The 19,381-nt window shown below is 35.4% G+C and overlaps 2 protein-coding genes across 35 annotated transcripts in view; one reads left to right on the top strand and one right to left on the bottom strand.

Annotated features, from left to right (window-relative positions):
* Positions 1–19,381, bottom strand: part of LOC111323368 (kalirin) — a 111,783-nt gene that overhangs the window by 83,092 nt on the left and 9,310 nt on the right. For 6 of the 18 annotated variants that reach the window (XM_088745841.1, XM_088745842.1, XM_088745843.1 and 3 more), the window contains exons 1-5: positions 16,394–16,585; positions 16,158–16,229; positions 15,643–15,757; positions 10,982–11,072; positions 8,555–8,656 (exon numbers count right to left, since the gene is read on the bottom strand). In XM_088745841.1, coding sequence (XP_088601967.1) covers positions 8,555–8,656; positions 10,982–11,072; positions 15,643–15,757; positions 16,158–16,229; positions 16,394–16,460 — 447 coding nt within the window. In that variant the 5' untranslated portion in view covers positions 16,461–16,585. Of the gene's footprint in view, positions 1–8,554; positions 8,657–10,981; positions 11,073–15,642; positions 15,758–16,157; positions 16,230–16,393; positions 16,615–19,381 lie in introns of those variants that run through there. The other 12 variants (XM_088745836.1, XM_088745844.1, XM_088745838.1 and 9 more) reach the window with 7 other exon arrangements.
* Positions 5,641–17,976, top strand: LOC148716101 (uncharacterized). Of its 17 annotated transcripts, none has more exons than XR_015995588.1 (5): positions 5,641–6,184; positions 7,910–8,117; positions 10,239–10,476; positions 13,475–13,570; positions 16,757–17,976. XR_015995588.1 is itself a non-coding variant. In XM_088745856.1 (4 exons), the coding sequence occupies exons 2-4, from the start codon at positions 7,981–7,983 to the stop codon at positions 17,657–17,659; spliced, it is 303 nt and encodes a 100-aa protein (XP_088601982.1). In that variant the 5' UTR covers positions 5,641–6,184; positions 7,910–7,980; the 3' UTR covers positions 17,660–17,976. The 17 variants fall into 17 exon arrangements, 6 of the variants coding, with proteins under 6 accessions (XP_088601982.1, XP_088601983.1, XP_088601984.1 ...); XR_015995587.1 differs by lacking the exons at positions 5,641–6,184; positions 7,910–8,117; positions 10,239–10,476 and adding exons at positions 10,508–11,802; positions 11,952–11,989 and having other exon boundaries at positions 16,757–16,866; positions 17,604–17,976; XR_015995596.1 differs by lacking the exon at positions 10,239–10,476 and having other exon boundaries at positions 17,604–17,976.

Below are 19,381 nucleotides of genomic sequence, written 5' to 3'. Positions count from 1 at the left end.
AGTGGGTCATACGGTGAAATACGACCCACTAAACTGAACAATCACAGCCCACGTACTAACTAGGAGATCTTTATTGTAATACCATGTAAAAATCATCAACAAATAATTCATTTCACTGTCAGCTTGAGGTAAATGCATTAATGCACATTATTTACAAAATGATTCAATTAGCAATCAGCTATATAAATCACTAGAAACAACATGAGAATGGTTTTCAAGACAACATCTCAATAATAGGTGCTTTGACATACACACTGTACATCAAAAGGAGAGATGGAAGAAAGAGAAAAAGCTAGGAATAGTGAGATGTGGCCTCTGCTTTTACAAATGAACTCTGTTCTGCTCTTGTCAAGAATAGGTGCATGTACCTCTATTTAACCCACCAGAAGTCTTTTGATATTCATAAAAACTATAATAAAAATTCTGGAACCCGATTGGCTATCACCAGCCTATGCCTCATGCTTGTAATTGGACGGTGTAATACAACAGTTAAAGGAACAGTTAACACGTCATGTCATGCCTGTGTAAGTGGACAGTATGCATCATGTGCAAGCTCTGTTATCACGCATTTTGCAGAGTTAACCAAGGCTTGACACTAACAGTAGCCAAATAGCCACATTCACTAGTAGAAATTCAGTTTTGGCCAGTGGTTTTCGATTTCCACTTGCCAGTTTGGCTAGTAAAGAAACTAAAATTGTTGTAACATCTAAGTTGTCACTGGCCGCTTGGCTAGTAAGTTGAAAAGTTAGTGTGAAGTCCTGGTTAACTGTTTAAATTTTGTCATAGTTTTGGTTAATTGGTAACAGGAATTCACGTCATCCGATTCTGTCTGTAATCATACTAGTGACTAACCAATCAGACTCCTGCTTTGTGATCATCCAATTTTGATTATCGCTAGTACAACAACAGACCAAATTGGACTCCACTCATTCCATTACCATTATTAATTATATTTAACAATTATTTGCCGAAGGTGAGGTGAATATCGTCAAATAATCCCTGAGACAGAGTCGAGGGGATTATTTGACAATATTCACCGAACCTGAGGTGAATAATTGTTTTAGTATAATTTCAGAGCTGAACAACAGAGAAATTTCTAAAATCATAACATTTTAGTAACATTTATTAACATTTTATTTTAACATTTTATATAAACCGCGGGGAGCAGTTTATATAGCGTCATATAAGGAACCACTCGACCAATCAGATCGCTGGAAACTCTTTGCTCAGCTCTGAAATTATACTAATAAGTATTAGTTCAAGATCAAATATTTTCTAACTCACAGACTTGTACATATAAACTCTACTTTACAGAATATATCAACATGAGTTGCTCACCATACACAGACATTTCATGGTAGAGTATAAGTAACAGCTTATGTTCAATTTTCATTATACATGTACTTTGATTTCAAGAGTGATAATGTGTGAAAATGAATTTGTAACAATAAAATACAAAATTTAAACTAAGCATAGAATTGAACCAAAATTGAAAGTAACATGAACTTGATCTGTGGCTTAGTGATACCAACAATCAAATGGTACAAGCCATGTATTTTGCTGTCATGCAATAAAATATAAACAGACTACAGTTACTATTATAACTAATCTGTCATTCTCACTATGCTGAAACCAAGATTTAAAATTCTTCACCAAGCAGAAAAATCTCAATCTCTCTACCTATTGTGAAATTCAGAGTTTTGCTCTCAGATGCAGATAACATGAACAAAATACCTCTTCAAATATTACTTACATGATGTGGATATTACAAAAACGCCCACTTAGAAAAAAATAACTTCTTTTCATGCTAAAAATGTCACCACTGTAAGAGGATTAAAGATTATATCTAGTAAGTTTCAACATTAATGTTGAAGGTGAAGCAACACACATGACTCATCTGATTATGCACAAAGCAGCAAAAATAAAACATTACATCTCAAAAAATAAATAAAGGTCTGTACAATACCGTATTTCTTACAATGTTGAGAGAAACATGAGAAGATACAAAATGTATTGAGCTTAACTGGTGGATGATCTAATATGAAGAAAGATCATATGATACACATAACACAACACCACATGTCTTGAGAAGGTCATCACTATAAAATCAAATGAACACAATAATCTTTGGTGCACATCAAACTCATCCAAAGTGATGTTTGTTCATTTAACCAACATCACCTGCAAAGGTTGCTCCTTATAAATATGCATATGAGGTTAAAAAGAGAAAGTGGAGAAATCTGTACTGATCAATTATTCTATAAAATGTGCACAGCCAGCAGAAACCCTGCTGAGCAATCAATTGTTTGTAATATTTAGTGGCTAGTGGGTCAAAACAATAACCAAAATGTTGAGACACATGCTGGGAAAGCCTAAAGACACTTTTCGAAAATTAACTTCAGGACTACTGCTGTCATGGGGGAAACTTTTTTTATTATCATTGTTCTTTTTACTTTCAGTGAAATTGGGACAAGTTTAAATAAAGAAAATAGCAACCATGCCAATGGAACTGTACAAACTATCAGTAAAAGTTAATTTCTACACTTTTTCAGCAGGTGCTTCAAATAAATAACACCATACTATTTTGAGAACATACTTAAAAAAAAAAAAAAAAACCTACACATTAATTTTACCCCCTCCCTAAAGAAAATTACTACCTCTTACTGAAACCCACACTTCAACCATTTCTGTTTGTGTCTACAGGGAGTTATTGCTTCAAACCAAGAAAAAATGTTAAACTCCAATTGGAAGAATTTAACAAGCAATCAACTCCTGCGATAATGACTTACTCAAAAGAGTTCGACATAAATGTAGACTTGATGAAGAAAGTAATTAAAGTATTCAAATTTCTCCTATCCTTGCATCAAGTCAAGAGGAAAATACTGAGTTTGAACAGACATTTAAACTGTACAAATCAGTTACACTAAATTGATTTATAAGATCTAAAGCCCATGCTACATTTTAAAAATCATTACTAACAGTAAACAATATAGAGTGGAGACAAATATGGGACCCATTAAACCCTTGATATTCTAACATCAGAATGCATATTCTCTGTAGCGTTCTCTACGGTTAGCTCAATGGATAGAGCACTGGACTGTTGTGCAGGAGGTCGAGAGTTCGAGCCCCGGCCGGACCAACACTCAAGGTCTTAAAATAATTGAGAAGAATTTGCCGCCTTTCTATAACATCAAGAAATGGTTAGATATTTTAGTCTTCTCGGATAGGGACGAATAAATGGAGGTCCCGTCTCCTGCAGGGTTGGGGTAGGAGACGTTAATTTCCCACACACGAGATTACTGTGTGATGGATGTCCTCCCCTGGGGTGGGATGGGTGGGTTTATTGGGCCCGCAGTAATCGGCACAAGCTGTTGCGGTGTCACTGCCGATTGGCGAAGCTAAATAAAATAAAAATAAAATAAAATACACCTTTCCTAAGGCACTGACAAGGAGAATTTGTTTCATAATCAAGAGCCCCTTTGTTTGGGGATCAATTCCTTTATTCTCACAACTATAATGGTTGATTGAAGTGTGGTAATGTAAGAAGAAATTAGATGCTAATCAGTTTTAGGGGTTAAAGGATTAGAAGGAAATATCCATAACTACAACTGTAGGTTCCACCAAATGATAGAAAAAAAAATTTGAAAAAGAAAATACAAATACAACTGCCTTTTAAATCATTATAACTTCGATCTGGAAATAACGTAGTGCGCATTATTCATTAAACTAAATTTAAATGAATATCAAAGCAATCTTCTCAGTAATAAACAGTACTTGAGCAGTAGTGAAAATAAGGCCTGAAAAAATACAGGCCTATACAAGCCTATACTTGTACTATACTGAATTTAGCACAAGGTGAGTGTGCAATCCTGTCTAGGCTCTGTTGGTACAGCAAAGTACGAGCAACATGACAAATTTGCATTTATTTCAGATAAGTTAATTCATATTTTAGGACAAAAAAAAGGCACCACAACTTCAACACTTAAATGTAGGCCTGGACCATACATTTTTTACGAACTTGTAGCTAAACAAGCAAAAATTTGATCCACACAGGTGGATCTGTTCCTGAAAAGAAGCCCGAAAAATTCAGGGTTTGGCAGGATTTTGAACCCCTGCCTTCTAGATAATAGTCGTACATTGATTAATTGTTACGTGTGAAATTTCCCTTATCATGTCTAGATTTACTGCAAATGTATATGTATGGGTGACAAACAAACTTGTTCAAACTCAATGAAATTATCAACAAAGTCATGTAAGTGTGTCAGAAAGATCATTTTAGCCTTAAGATGACAAAAAATTGTACCTTTTGAGTGGAACATGATAACAAAAATAAATTATCTGGCATTGTTCAGGACTGCACTATATTTCATAATCAATTCTTATTACATGTAAAATTACAAATTATAAGTCCAAGTACCAAGGAATAAATTTTGAACCTACAAGACATCATCACTGTTATGAATAACTTGAAAATAAAAATTATTTTAGAGTGAAAAATTTATTTAATTAGAATACGGAACATGTTCATACAGTTTCTACCAACTGGTATACACTGCAATTGTCAATACAAATACTAGTCTAATAAATTTCAACCTGTGTATTTAGAAAATGAATTAGCTGAAATCATAATTGAAAAATTTTTTAAATCGCCTCATTTAAAAGCTTGAACATTAAAAAGATTGTCAGATTGGAAAGTGCTGTTCACAAACCAGCTGGTGGAAAATATCTATTGTGCCACAAAGCAACAATTATCATAATTGGAATTTTACTGATCTTTACAGCCATGGACCCATAAAGATATAACTTATTTTTGTAATGAATAGCTCAAAATATACTTACTTTAAGAAACTCTCACAAACACAGAATTGTGCATAATATGTATTAAACATTTACCACACAAAAAAATAAGTATTTCAGCATTGAATGCCTGAGTGCTAATAAAACATTCACAAAAAAAGAAAACCATTTTCAAAGCAAAATCTTGTAGACAAATTAATGATAAGCCATTGAATTTGGAAATTTTCTTTACATTAGAAAATCCAGGCAACTTTTGAATGAGCCTTATGATAAAAAAAAAAAAATATCATAATATTAAACATAACATGAACCTGTGATTAAAATGCAATGGCTTTTGGATATTTAATGTGTTGAACATCTCAAAGAAATAAAACAAGTCTCCCAGGTCGTTGAAATGCACTGTCTTGCCCTGGGGCAAATGTCATACCTCACACCAGTTCAAAGTTAAACATAAATTGTTCTACAACTTGTATTTGTGACACAACAATGCAACAGAACACTCCATCAAGTACAAAACTTGTGTATGATTTTAGCTAAAACATCAAATGACTGCAAGTTGTAACAAAATCTAATGGCAATAGAACTGACAAGCGCAAACACAGTTTGAAAAACACAACATTTGGCCACCATGAACAAAGGAAAAAGCAAAATATTTACAAACAAAAGAACATGGCTTAAACATACAGCAACTGGAAAAAGTTCATTTGAATGTAAAAAATAAAAATAAAAATGAAACTCTGAGTAAACAAAGCATTTGATTGCTAAATCAGAGAATGATTGTAAAGGAGTGATAAAATATAACCCTGTTTACTATTTGTATATCAGTCATGCTTCACTAACCTGAAGAACAGATTATACAATCTTGGGTGCCTTGAAGACTTCGACTACATATGTTTACGTATGCCAAATAATAGATAACTTTATAGTGACTAAATTTCTGCCCGATTTGCCCCAGAAATAAAGTACTTAGTTACAGTGGTAGGATTGATAAATCAATAGTTCCACACCAAAAGACGATCATCGAATCAAACTCCCAAAAGATGGTTTTTGACAGCCGTCTGATTCATTAAATGTGACTTCCTGCCTTTAAATCTCATCTACATAAACCAAATTTAAGTCCATTCGTCTTTGTTTTGATCATAATAAAGAATTTTACAATAGAAAGGTCATTATCTAATAACCTCAGGGAACCAAAATTAATGAATCATAAACCTGCTAGCTTGGCATGTGTTTTTCCACAAGAATAATAAACTACATTTACATGCAAATAACAAGTTCTGTATATGCTAGGGGCTGGATGCAGCTACAAAACAGGCTATTTTGTACACAGATTCTAAGGCCATTCCTTTAACACTTCACAGGACAAGCAAATATCAGACACAATATGGTAAGTCTAGACTTGGTCTGAAAAGAAATATCTTACTTCTAGCCTTGAATTTATGTAGCAGATGAAAGGAAAAATAACTATTAAACTAGGAGAATAAAGCCATGACAGACATAGAAGAATTTCAGAGATTTCAGTGAAATATGGATACTTGACATTTGCCCCATGAAGAACACTTAGTAATAAAAAAAAAAAAAGATTTACATATTACGTAAATCAGAAATTATTTAAAAAAAGAACATTTAAATCTTATAGAGTTTATGCTACTCTCACTGGCAAAATAAAGGCCACAAGATGGTCTGAAAGCAAGACACCATCATCACGATTTTAAACAAATATACTCAACTTTCTTCATTTACATTTTCTCAGGTGAGATTTCTGTGCAAGCATAGTTTGCCAGTAAGATTTTATGCTTTGTACACAACAATTGTTTCTTGTGTACCCGTTTTTTGGAAGAGTTTCGAAATTTTAAATTAAAATTGTGTTTAGCACAAAGCAACTGAATAACCACTATCACAAATTTGATTCACTGGTAACTGATATAGTTTACTACGTCACAAGAGCTGCTACTGGAAACAATAAAAGAATTGCTATCTGAACTAATCTATCAATAAAAAAAAAGGAAAAATGGTTAGATACATGTGAATTACATACATGTAAAAAAAATTAGTGTAATTTCTCTGCATGTTTAAAATATCTACAGCATGTACAGTACAAAACATCACCTCCATAAACACATATAAATAGCAAACTAGCTTTCAAAGAATTTAATTGAAATACTCTTTGTAAAAGAAACATATATTGTTCCACAGTGCACATATTATGTGCACTGTGGAACAACCACCATGCAATTCTAAAAACAAACTTCAATTTCAAAGTTGCTTCAATCAATTCTAATTGCCTTTTGAGAGCAATCCTTCTCTATGGCTCAATCAGATGTTCTATTTATTTTGGCCAACAAAATTGTTGTATACACCCAATCCACAATCAGGAACAACTTTATTGCCAAACAAACAATGGCAAACATACAAACAATGAAGTGCCACTTGTTCTCTTGGCTTGTAACTCTGCCATTTGCAGCAAACACAATGCTTTCCAGAAGATTGCAGAGACAAAACAGCTCTAAACAAAACCATCCAAAGGAATAAATTTTCACATGGAGCAAATTGTACTTACCTTTATAGTAAAAATAGAAATCTTTAAATGTTGCAGCAACCCCAAATCACAACTTAAAAATATAGACTTTCCCAAGTTATCACATTAGTAGATAAATTCTTGTTGTTGAATTGGTCTGGACTTTTCATACAGTTGCACATTTTTGTTTATTTTATCGGCAGAAAATCAAAGCCTGTAACACTAAGAAGGGCAAATCTCACCTCTCAAAAACATGATAACCACATGAATAAAGAGCTTTCAATAGAGAAGTTGTTACCACAAAAATTTGGAAAATGTCATGCAATCCCCCAGAGCCGGGGACAGTCCTAAAATTTAATTACCTCAGATCTTACAAGAACCACAAAAATTCATAATCAAATGATATGTAAGCAATCAATAACAACAAAGTGTTTATGTTCTAAAACCATAGCTTTATGAAAAGTTTTCCAGAGGCAAACTTCTGTGACAGAACATTTCAAATTGGACCAGTTGAACTCTGACGAATTGGGACAATACGTCTGACATGAAAGTTTCAAATTTCAACATGTATAGGCCATTGTTTTACATGATTAGGTCATCAAAGAAAGAAATCAGGACATGCAATGAAGAGCAGTTCTCAAACTTAAATTGCTAGAGGTGACAGAATGACAAGGCAGTGTGACATAAAATCACATGATCCAAAGCATGTTACCAAGTTAAGATGTGATATGTTTGAGCTAACAGTAAAAGAGCTCCCAGGGACAACTGCACAACAAATACACGTATACCAAGAAACCAGAAGGTAAAATACTGTTACTGTAATAAGGTGTTGATTTAAGAGATAACTAACAACATTTTAAAATGCCCGATGAGGTAAAACAAAATAAGATAAATTTGGTAGAGGAATAATTTATTATTTTTACACATACATAACCTTTATATCTTTACAAACTTGGGATAGATAAACAACATGAAGTCTGTAGATCAAATCACATGGAACCTACTTAATAGGTCTTGAATCTTTCAAACAACTCTGATATTGGAGCTTCTTTACAGAAAATAATGATACACATACAATAATTATGATTTCTTGGCATCAATTTTAGCAACTTGAGTTTATGTTTCACAAGGTATCTTGTTGTACAATTTCCATTCTCTAAATGTAGTGAACAGAACAAAGTTCCACCAAGCTATGTAACAGTGACAATGTTAAAATTAAGTAGAATTTCAAAACTTTACCTCAAATAATAATTTTGAACTTCCAAATGACAGTCTGCTTCGTTCCCAAAATCCGTCTGGTTTCAGTAGGTAAACAGTATGAATCTTGGCGATAAAACACTCCTGAAAGATGAACAAGAAAAATAAACACCAGTAAGTGTCAACACCAAGAGTACCTTTTGCATAGGCCAAAAATAACTCTGGTGATGGAACAGTAAAAAGCTGTGGTACATTTATCTCTCACTGCCATTCAATCTACCATGATAATTACCGAACATTAATCAAAGCGGCTTAAAAAATACTGTGGTCATTTTTTGACAGGTTCCTCTCAAATTCAAAGGAAATCCTGAACTTCAGTTAATTAATTTTTCACTAGCATTTCAAGGATACAATTCTATTCGTCAATTGAGCAAAATTTGGACAGACAGTAGTTGTGTAACTTAATCAGCTGTGAATAAGAGATTTGCGAAAATATCAAGTTATACAATTTAAAGTCCCAAAGAACAAAATATCTCTTGTTAGCTTATCAAATAAAATCCCAATAGGTGGTCAAATTGCCAATGATAATAATTAACTGACCAATAACTCAATGCATACTTCCTTCTCCTTTGTTGAAGGTGAGTTCATTGGTTTTATTGACATTGTAGAAAGAAAATTCATAATTTACACAAGACTATAGCAGTGTTCTTCCTTAATTGAAGCACAATAAGTTACAATAAATTTTCAAACCATTAGAGCAATATTTCAATTGTTGCATTTTCTAGAATTTCACTCAATTTTAGGGGGTAATGAAAGGTATTGCAGGCAGTAAATCTTGACAATTACCACCTAAAAAGGAGAACAGTGCTATAACAAGCAAAATTACTTACATAGCACACTGTAATTTGCACATTTAGCCAACTTCATGTATACGTAACTACTTTTATTTACATCTTACAAATCATTACAATTATTACAATAAGAAAAAGGCTGAAGAAAGTACTCCCATTTCAATCTAAAAGGTAAAAACTTTTATTTGCTACCATCCAGTCCAGTGAAAGCAAGTAGTGCTCAATGTAATACTTAACAATTGGTTCATGCTTTAGCATGCACTATCGAGTTATGGAGCATGCAGGAAGTTTGGAGAGCACGAAAGAAGCGTAATAGTTGCCCGAGACGATAGCCGAGGGCAACTCTAGCTTATTGAGTGCTCTCCAAACTTCCCACATGCTCCATAACTCGATAGTGTACAGCTGAAAGCATGAACCAATTGTTTTAGAACATAGCCAGTGGAATTGTGCATCAAATCCAATGCGAAAAACGGGCAACAATATCAGTTGAAGCGAATCGTGACGGCGCTGATGCCGAGGCTCCTTTTCCTTTGTTTTTCTCTTTTTCTGCCTCTTTTCAGAACTCTAGTCCAAGGGAAAAGGTCGAAACATTGTCTTCGTTTTCGGACTAGTAGGCCGAGTTTCTGTTTGTATCCATTATTGTCGCGAAATATATTATTTTTCCCTGTGCTAACAATGGCTGCTCGCGCGAAAAAAAAATTCTGGCGAAGTCGGATTTACTGATGCTATCAGCGTGCACTATCGGGATTTTGAGCACGCTCACATATAATGAATTTGATTGCATGACTCTGCTAGCTATGTTCTAATTAGACTTAGGATGTATTTTATTTCATGCTTCTGCCGGTCTATCATTATTCTAATTGTTTAAAACATAGACATGCCCTACAAATGCCGTAGGGCTAGCGATCAAGAAACCCATCCTCAAGCAGGCACAGGAGATGACGACAAAAGTTGATTGAAGAAATGATTTGTAAAATATCTCAGCCCTATATTTCAAAATGGAATCAATTCAGGAACGTGGCCTATAGAGCCATTAATGGCATTGCAAGTGTTTCTGTGGAAATCTACAATGTGGATAAAAGCACAACATGTACAGGCTGTATATTCAATGAGGTAAATGTACCTCCAATTCCATTGTTCACACGACATTGAAAAGCTCAATTTAAAAGTGCTATTCAATCATAACCTGGATTGTTTTGGCAGTCAGTTTTGAGAAATCATTAGAACTCCAATTATTAACAGTCCGTTTGAAAGGAGCTGTTTGTCTGTGCTTGACATCTATAATTCTTAAAATTGAAGATACCCTGATTTACACTTAGATGTAAATGTACCACACCATATTTCTTACTCGTGACCTTGGGCCAGTGACACACTTGGCATTTAATGTGCCAATTGCATGATCAGCAAAAATCACCAGGCGTGCCTGGGGCAGTGATTGCAATTTTCACTGATCACTGCGATCGGTGTATAAAATCACCAGTATATCTCTCATGTCAGATATCAAAACTTTCACTGGCAATCAGATTCACTAGGATCAATGAATAAAATCACCAAGTGTGTCACCAGCTTTAGTGAGTAGGGAGAATTTTTTTATGATTTGATATCAAGTAAAACAAACCTGTAAAGCTTTTAGCATAGGCTTAACAGAAGGCCATGTGCATCCTCGCATGTCCAGCACAAGGCTGAAACCAAGCTCCCTTTCATGATCACTAGCAGAAAAAGAAAAAAAAAATTTCAATTAAGTTTGAGGTTTAATAATAGGCAATTTTAATTTCCAATAAAAGCTATACTTGACATGATAATTTACATGAGGATATCCAAGGAAAAATACAGTGCTGTTATACACAGGCTTGTACTAAAGTATTTAATATTTGATCCTTTAACCTCTGAGTGACTTCCATCTAATTTCTGCTTACAATGTCACCCCTGAACCACACACATTTTTTGTTGCTCTATAGGAAAATGAAGTGTTCATGCTAATAAGCTAGTAACATTTAAAGGCCCATTTTCAACCGAGATGCCTTGCACACCCAGATCATTTTTCATATATGAAAAATACACTATTTTTCTTCGAAGTTGCGGAATCGCTTTGATATCTTCTTCTATCTTACTAATTAGGGCTTTCAAAGTTCCATCTTGAATCATGTGCAAACAACAAACTATCGTAGTATCCATATCAGTAAATAGTTTTTAATTCTTACATGTATGACGGTGAAAAACGTCATTTGAAAAGTTGATGCCGCCAAAGAAGCGGTATAGAGGAAGGCGGGGTCTGCCCGGCTCGGCAAAGGTTATTTGACTTCGAGAGTCTGTGTATGATTTATGGAGGGCAAGAAAAACAACAATGGGTTTCGGTAACACTACAGACAGTGCTTTTGCAGAAATGTTATTGCATTGTTCTTACGATGGAACTAGAGACTCCGGGGAGATTTTTTCGAGGTGAGAATAATTATTTGACTGATTTTTACTTGAGATCCTGAGATATGTATGTAAGCGATCTCATTTGTACAAGTCATTATTCTATAATTGAAATGCGTAAAGTAAATCAGTTTTGGCCAATATTGGTTATTTGTTTATATTTTCTTTAGTGTTGAAGCCGAACAATTTCCTTCGAATTCAACATCAAGTAAGCTTTGTACAAGTTTTATACACAGACTCGATTTATGATTTTTCAGTCTCAAATATTTAGCTGCAAATTTGTTTACTGTGTTCTTCACCAAATCTTTGTTTTTCTTTTTAATAGTGTTTGTGAATGACTATCAGAGTTCGCCATTTAACAATAGCGCTATTCTAAAACAAAAAAAAACAACTGCAAAGGATCTCGGATGAAAATGGGCCTTTAAACAAAGATTTCCCTACAATTATATCATCATTTCTCCTTTTCTCACCCCCTCCCCCCTGTAACTCACCCCCACCACCCCCTCCCCCTGTAACTCACCCCCACCACCCCCCTCCCCTGTAACTCACCACCCCCTCCCCCAGGTAACTCTCCCCCACTGTGATATGTCATTCTGTGACCTCTATCCTGACCTTTAGAGATTATAACACACTAATCCTCCATCATCTACAGCATTTAATCTTAAAGTATGTGTTCAATTGAGTAATATAGTTAGAACTTCCCTAGCTTATAAAGGAAAGGTATGCAGCATTGTCACCTACGTCATTGTGAAGTATGTAAATCATTACATAACTGCATGTTTCATCATATTGCCTAGCTTTTTTCTCCTTCTGACTAACTAACAGTGATGCAGAGCTCCAAGCCCAACTCCATTCAAATCATTGTTTGGTAAAAATTGTGGAATGATCACTAAAACCAAAATTGAAGCTGCCTATGGAGGCTCTTGTGATATCTAAGGCTTAATAGTCAAAAAAGCAGACACACTATTGATGAAAGAAAATGATGGAGCATGATAATTCTGGTGTGCACTAATGTCTCTCTCATTCCAACTTCAGATAATAAAACTATGCAATAACACGCGACTGCAAAGTAAGTTAGCATCAAACTAGGGTCTCCATAGGCATGTTGATGACTACCACTAAAGTTTTTGGTTCCAAAATTTTTTCTTCTTGTCAAAATTTTTTCTACTTGCCATGGCCACCAAACAGTCATAGCTTTCAAGCATACACAATTTTTGTATGTAGCACAAGTAAGTTTGTCTTACTGTATTTTATCAAACTGTACAAATCAGAGGAATGTCCAGTACAAGTTCACTGAGGATTCTTTCTTACTAATGATCTACTGAAAAAAAATTCAATGAAACGTTATCTTAAATTTCAACTCTAGAGAACACCTTAAATCTTCTCTGTCAACAAAACCTATGTACAGCTGTATTCTTCTTAGTTTAGAATTCAGAGAATTTCAGGATCACTGTGATAATATAGAACTCTCTAATTTTAATGAATGCAAAGAATTCTAGGAAGTAGTACTTTTGAATGAATAACAATATATGAGATTTACAGACATTTTTACAAATCTGTCAACACAATATTCTTCAGGCATGTTTCACTCAAATTCTACACTTGAAAGAACTTTAAAATTGTGGGAAATATGTAAAGAACTCTTCCCCACTCTCTTGAAAAAAAGTTTTGAATTCTATCTTGGTGATTTCAGCCACAAGAGGTGTTGTAATCCAATTACATGCTGTTGACATGTGGACACATACTTTACAGCCTGGTAAATCTCCAATGAAGAAAGGGACCACACACTGTAAGATATTTTTCAACAAATCCTTGTCTAGAATGACCTTTTTTCTTAGTTTTTTTCAAAATATGTTTAACATCAAAAGTAAAAAGTCTTGCTTAGACATTATCTTCCGAAAGCACCTTTAAAATGAGTTCTAGGCACTGTTCTATGAAGAACAGACACAGGTAAATCACACAAATTGCACGAAATTTTCTGTGACATTCCTCCCTCATTGTGATAAAATATACAATCTATAAAAATCTATTTTACTTAAAGTCACATTTTGTTTTTGAAAAAAGTTTGAATGAAACAACTATTGTCTGTTGGTTTTAGTAATATCCCACAGATTTTTAATCTCTGGGTGATGTATGCAACAGTATGGGGCCTTCAAAATGCCAAATTCTTTCACAATTTGCTCATCAGCAAGTTATAAAGATACCCCAGAAGACCTACAGTGCCAGCATTATACCTACATGATCGTTTCTGTCTGACAAAACACTTTTAAAGCAACAAAAATAAAGCTTTTCTATCATTTTGACTGAACAAATGTCTTAAACTTAACAGGTGCATTTTAGGAAAATGTTCTGAATGCAAATTTTGATATACTGTCAAAAATACTGCTTACTTACATTCAAAACCGATGAAACTTTGAATCCCTATTACTGTCCGTGACTAATGTTCAAAATTCCTCGTTGGCCATAAAACTCACAGTTTTACCCATAACTGTTTATCAAAAACACTTTACCCTCAGAACAATTTCTTACTATAGTTGTTTGTACGTGTGAAAAAGATTTTTCAATAATAAATAATTAATGCAATAAATCATACGTTTGCTGAGAAAGTTCTTCGTGATAGGAGACACTAACCTTGAGAAAAATAAATTTATTAAATAAATGATTTTTTTGTGATTTGACCCAATGACGATGTAGTTTCAGAAATGTTTTTAGGCAACAATAAAATTATAGTAATTACAATTCACAAAATACTGGCTATCACATGTTTTGTAGTGAAAACAATAGCGAATGTAGAGTTTATGCAATAAAGATAAAAGCAGACATAAGACGATTGCTAGTTCACTTTCGCTAAAGTATCAGAGCTAAATGTTCATTCCGGACGACAAAAAACTTATATTCAAATTTGAGACAAAATGACTGATTGCGTGAATTGGTCGAAAAAAATCTCGTTAATTATTTAATGATAGAAATTTCCAAAGAGTAAGATATACCTACTAAAACCACTTGCAGACAGAAAACAAAACAAAACTATTCAATAATCGCATTTTTCCTTGAGCTCCATTCAGTTGTAAACGCTCATAAAAACAACAAAGTCTTGAAAGGTAAACAGTTATTCCGATCTCTACTGACAATGCACAATCTCGCTGTCAAGGTATGAAATTTATAGAGCACTTTCTTCCGTTGATTCTCGAAAAAACTGTGCAATTACAGAATCTTCTTTGATTCATCGACAATCTGCACATAGGATGATACAAGGTTTCCGATATCTGAAAAATGTACTGACGAAAATAAGGTCTCTCTGCCTCGAAGTAAAATCGACAGTTCAAACAAAAATTTTGTGACAACTCTACAAAGGATTTAAGCTATTAGCATTACCTCGCTTGTAAAACCAGATCCTACATGAAATAACGACAGCGTTAGAGAAAATTTTCATAGTTTAATAGCATAATCTTCAAGTGGATCGCTTAATTTCACCGAGTGTGTTCTGTGTCTGCCTAGGACAGATGCGTTGACCAGTGGTGCGCGTGACAGATTTGCCTACGCATCTTTGAACTGCGATTTTTACACAATAAAAACAACCATTTAAGTAACCACTTTTCTTATCGAAGTCTCCTATCTCTCAACATTATAATCGACTCGAATGCTCTTCAAAATGACATGCAAAATCAACTGACGAGTTTTCCGTCTAAAATCAACAATGCTGCGATCGGCTAAAGTGGTGCATAAAAACAACGAACACTGTCCTTCCATTATGCAGCCTGATTGGTTTTGAACATTTAACGGCGACCTCTCAAACAACAACTAAGACAAAACAGCGAAAGAAAAGAAAACTTATTAATGTATCTCTAAAGAATAACCCACCTCGGTAAACTAGCGAGATATGCGAGAACTCGAGCCAAAGAACGGCGTTCGATTTCTGCTGCCCTAGATCGCGCCGGAAATGTTATAATGGGTCCTCCTCGTCGATCACGACCACCTGAGAAAAAACAAAATTTGCCATAATTTACGACATCAAGCAGAATTTTTTGACAGCACTTTCCTTGGAGGCAAGGTATCAACGAATCACAAAAGCCGCATACAAATTAGTTATCACAAATCATTAAAGATTGTGGTCGCGCACAAATTTATTAAAACATCACCATAGTTATAAGACGCTTTCCATTGCACATTTATTTGCCTGGCGCGATTTGCGAAGTAATGGTTTATTGCTTGTATAATTCAAACATACCAAAGGATAATCAATGAAAACAAAGAAACGGCGAGCGTTATCCGGTATTTTACAATATAGTACCGTTGAAATTCAATGATGTCAAGGAGACATTTCAAACGAATTCACAACGAGCGAGAACTACGTGTCCAATCTTATTGTTTCTTACCGTAAAAAATTGCAATTCTTTGTTGTAACAGGTCTAGAACGTCTCTAGCTCTCAGTCCTTCCCATCTGCCTTCTGGTTAAAATACGAACAATCCGATAAAAGAGTGGGAGAAACACAACGGATAAAACATCACCTTGAAAAGTTGAATCTAAAATTTACGCTCCGCGTGATCCACTACTCAAAACAAATATACTCCTAAAAGACCGGCGTTTCCGAAAACTCTAGAAAACTTTTACCTGAGCCGAATATCGAGGATAAATCACTGTCCGAAGAGGCAGTGGACCACCGTTCTGGCGTATTCATAGCCTTTTTTTACAACTCGTTCTTCATTCTATTCATCTTACGATGACAGTTCTCGCTGGGAGAAGCCATTTTTCCTTACCCCAGTATCGTAGTCGTGTGACGTCACGCGTAACGAATGTATGATAATTTATGCGAAAGAGACCTTCATGTCATATAATGACAGGAAAAGATTAATATTTTCGGCCTCTTGAAAAAAGTTTTTGCGCGATCACACCTAACCAAACTCAAATGTCAGCCAGGTTTTGACTTTCACCGGAAAATAACAAAATTTTTTTAAGTCTTACTATTGCTTCCAGAAATGGGCGTCTTCAGACCGCGCGAAGTGATATGTCCGGAGAGAACACGACCAACGATTTGGGAATAAGCTTTTGGACAAGCTACGGAAGTCAAAAAATCGTTCCCGCGGGTGATATCGCAATTTATACACCGCAAACATAATCGTGCACTTCACTTACTCGCGTTCAGATACTAACTAACTCATAAGAGACAAGTTTCTCTTTGCCAGTAATTAGTTTCATCTTAAAACTTTCGAATTGTTCATGAAATTCGTGTGCGCTTTCTTTGTTGATGTAAATAGAGATCGCTATCTCGCTTCACCACAAAATACTTGTATATCGTTCACTTGCTTTGGCTAAAAATAACCCTTATATGTAATAGCCACGGGTAAAGCTATTGTTACCTACACAGTTTGAGTTTACCCTAATCAGTCCTTTCCTTTTTCTCCCGAAGAAGAGACACGGTCCAGAGAAAAGATATTGCGCACCAAAAATCTGCACAGATGCGACGGAAAACGAAGTTCCTCTTCTGGCACTATTGAAGAATATACTATAAGGACTATAAGAGTAGACCACCGTGGTTTAAAGCTTTCAATACTCTAACCACAAGGAGCTTTATTGACTTCTAATACTATTGTGGTCAGCAGGGAGATCGAAGCTTTACTACCAAATGTACAATAAACATTTAACCTTTAAAAGCATGTAAACCTCTTTCTGGGTTAAGCTTTGAATGTAGTTAATGCACACGGCACATGCAAGCATAGGAAAGGGAAATAATATTTTCGCATTTGAGTTTGTTTTGGCACCTCGGCAAGCGCACGCTAAAAATAATGCCTTTTCAGAACCATTTGTTTATTTTCCTTTCTAGAGTTTGTCCACAGCCGTAAGGTCTGGACGCCGACAAAAGAGACAGAAAAGAAATAACATGTCTGTCGGACAGAGTCGGGGGATGAACTGCTGATAAACTTTGCCTTGTACCACGCAATGTAAACAAAGCAAGTTAAAGATGTTCTACCACGCTGAGCTATTGAAATTTGACGAACCTCCATCCTGTAAACTACGTTATCAGGGAAAGAATGCAATAGAACTTTTCAGACTATGGGGTTACTTTTACAACAATTTTAACTGAAATTTGCCCTTCGTGCGTCAGGGTGTAATAAAGCCTTTTCATCGATTTTCTTCATCAACACGTGAGGATGTGATGAAATATATTAAAACATAATGCTATATTTGACCTCCTACCTATCGCGAGTAACTGAATATCTCTAATGTTTGCCAGAACAGCTTTGCTTTGTGTGTAGGCGAGCTTTATCAGTGTATCGGATAGAGTGATTGGAATACTAGGCGCCGAAGTGATCATCAAAACTCAAGTTTCAACCGCAAACAATGCACAAACAAAGCAGCCGAAAAAATAAAATTATGATCATTGTAAGAACTGGGAGCAGGTTCAGATCAAGAAGTGGTGAAGTCCATCAGTTCAAAGACACGAGAATTGGATTACAATGAGAGACAATAAGAATCATGCCGTGTTTTCTGTTTAGACTGTTCAGCTCCTTGCACGCTGTGAAAGTCTGATCTTAGAATAAATGATTGCAAGAATTTCCATAGAAAAGGGCGTCAGCTGATGGGATTGAAAACGGTATAGAACAAATGCGATGTAATTCCGGCGGAGACGGGCTTGCCCTGAAAGCTTAATAACAGGTGTGAAAAGCAGCGAATATTTTGGAAACACGATTACCCCTGAAGACATTAGGGGAGGGGAGGAGGGTGGATTGGAGGAGGCTCAAGATACCTTTTCCAAAGTTAACTTTCTCTTTATGTCTACGTTTGATCAAAACACGATTTCTAAAAGTTGCGTGTGCTGAGTGTACAACTTTTCAACAACCGGAACTTCGGTGCAATAGTTAGCGCAATATCTCGCGTAGAGTTGCACCGAAACACTCTTGGACCTGGAAGAATATTTTTGTGCAACGTCACTGACACACAACTGCACGACAACTCTGTTGCCGTCGATGGGGAAAAGAAAACAGTGGCAACAGTAGCTTCATCGGGACCATTGGTTTTCTCAGATGGCCTTGAATAAGTAGCACGGCAGCCCTGTGCCTTCCTATCCACTCTCTTTAGAAGGAGAAACATTTGTAATAGAAACGTTTAGATTTTACTCAAGGATGTCAAGTCAAAGAGGATTGTAGCCAGACCCCGAAAAAATGATTGATGGCTATTGCGTGCGGCAGTGCAGTCACTAGACCTTGACATTTTCAGATAGCTACGCGCAATCGTTATAATTCAGATATTGTACACCCACATTCAGGGCCAAGAATGAACGGGAAATAAAAACGTAAATAGAAAAATTTGAAATATCGCAGTTTTGCATGACTCAGAGCAAGACGAGCTTGTATAAAGGTATGTTATCTACAGTCAAACCACGAGAGTCAAGCGCAAGAAACAAGATTGATTCACCGTTTTTGATCCGATTCGTTCTCACTGGGATGAATTAAAAGTAAAATGAACCTAAGCATACGAACTCGTTTAGAAGCGATTTTAATTTCCGGCACTGATGGCATAAAAAACCCATCAAATCTTACACATAACCTCGAATGCACAGCACGCATGCGGCCAAATCTGTTCCGCGGCCTTATCAATAAA

The sequence above is a fragment of the Stylophora pistillata genome, chromosome 14 (genome assembly GCF_964205215.1).
Source record: "Stylophora pistillata chromosome 14, jaStyPist1.2, whole genome shotgun sequence".
Lineage (NCBI taxonomy): Eukaryota > Metazoa > Cnidaria > Anthozoa > Scleractinia > Pocilloporidae > Stylophora > Stylophora pistillata.
This window is presented reverse-complemented; position numbering and strand designations above follow the sequence as displayed.

Excerpts from the sequence above, each read along its gene's own strand:
- LOC148716101 (XM_088745856.1), top strand. The coding sequence starts at position 7,981 with ATGACAAGGCAGTGTGACATAAAATCACATGATCCAAAGCATGTTACC. Across the intron at positions 8,118-16,756 it reads GTATACCAAGAAACCAGAAG|AAATGGGCGTCTTCAGACCG; the intron begins GTAAAATACTGT and ends TATTGCTTCCAG. Across the intron at positions 16,867-17,603 it reads TCAAAAAATCGTTCCCGCGG|AGTTTGTCCACAGCCGTAAG; the intron begins GTGATATCGCAA and ends TTTCCTTTCTAG.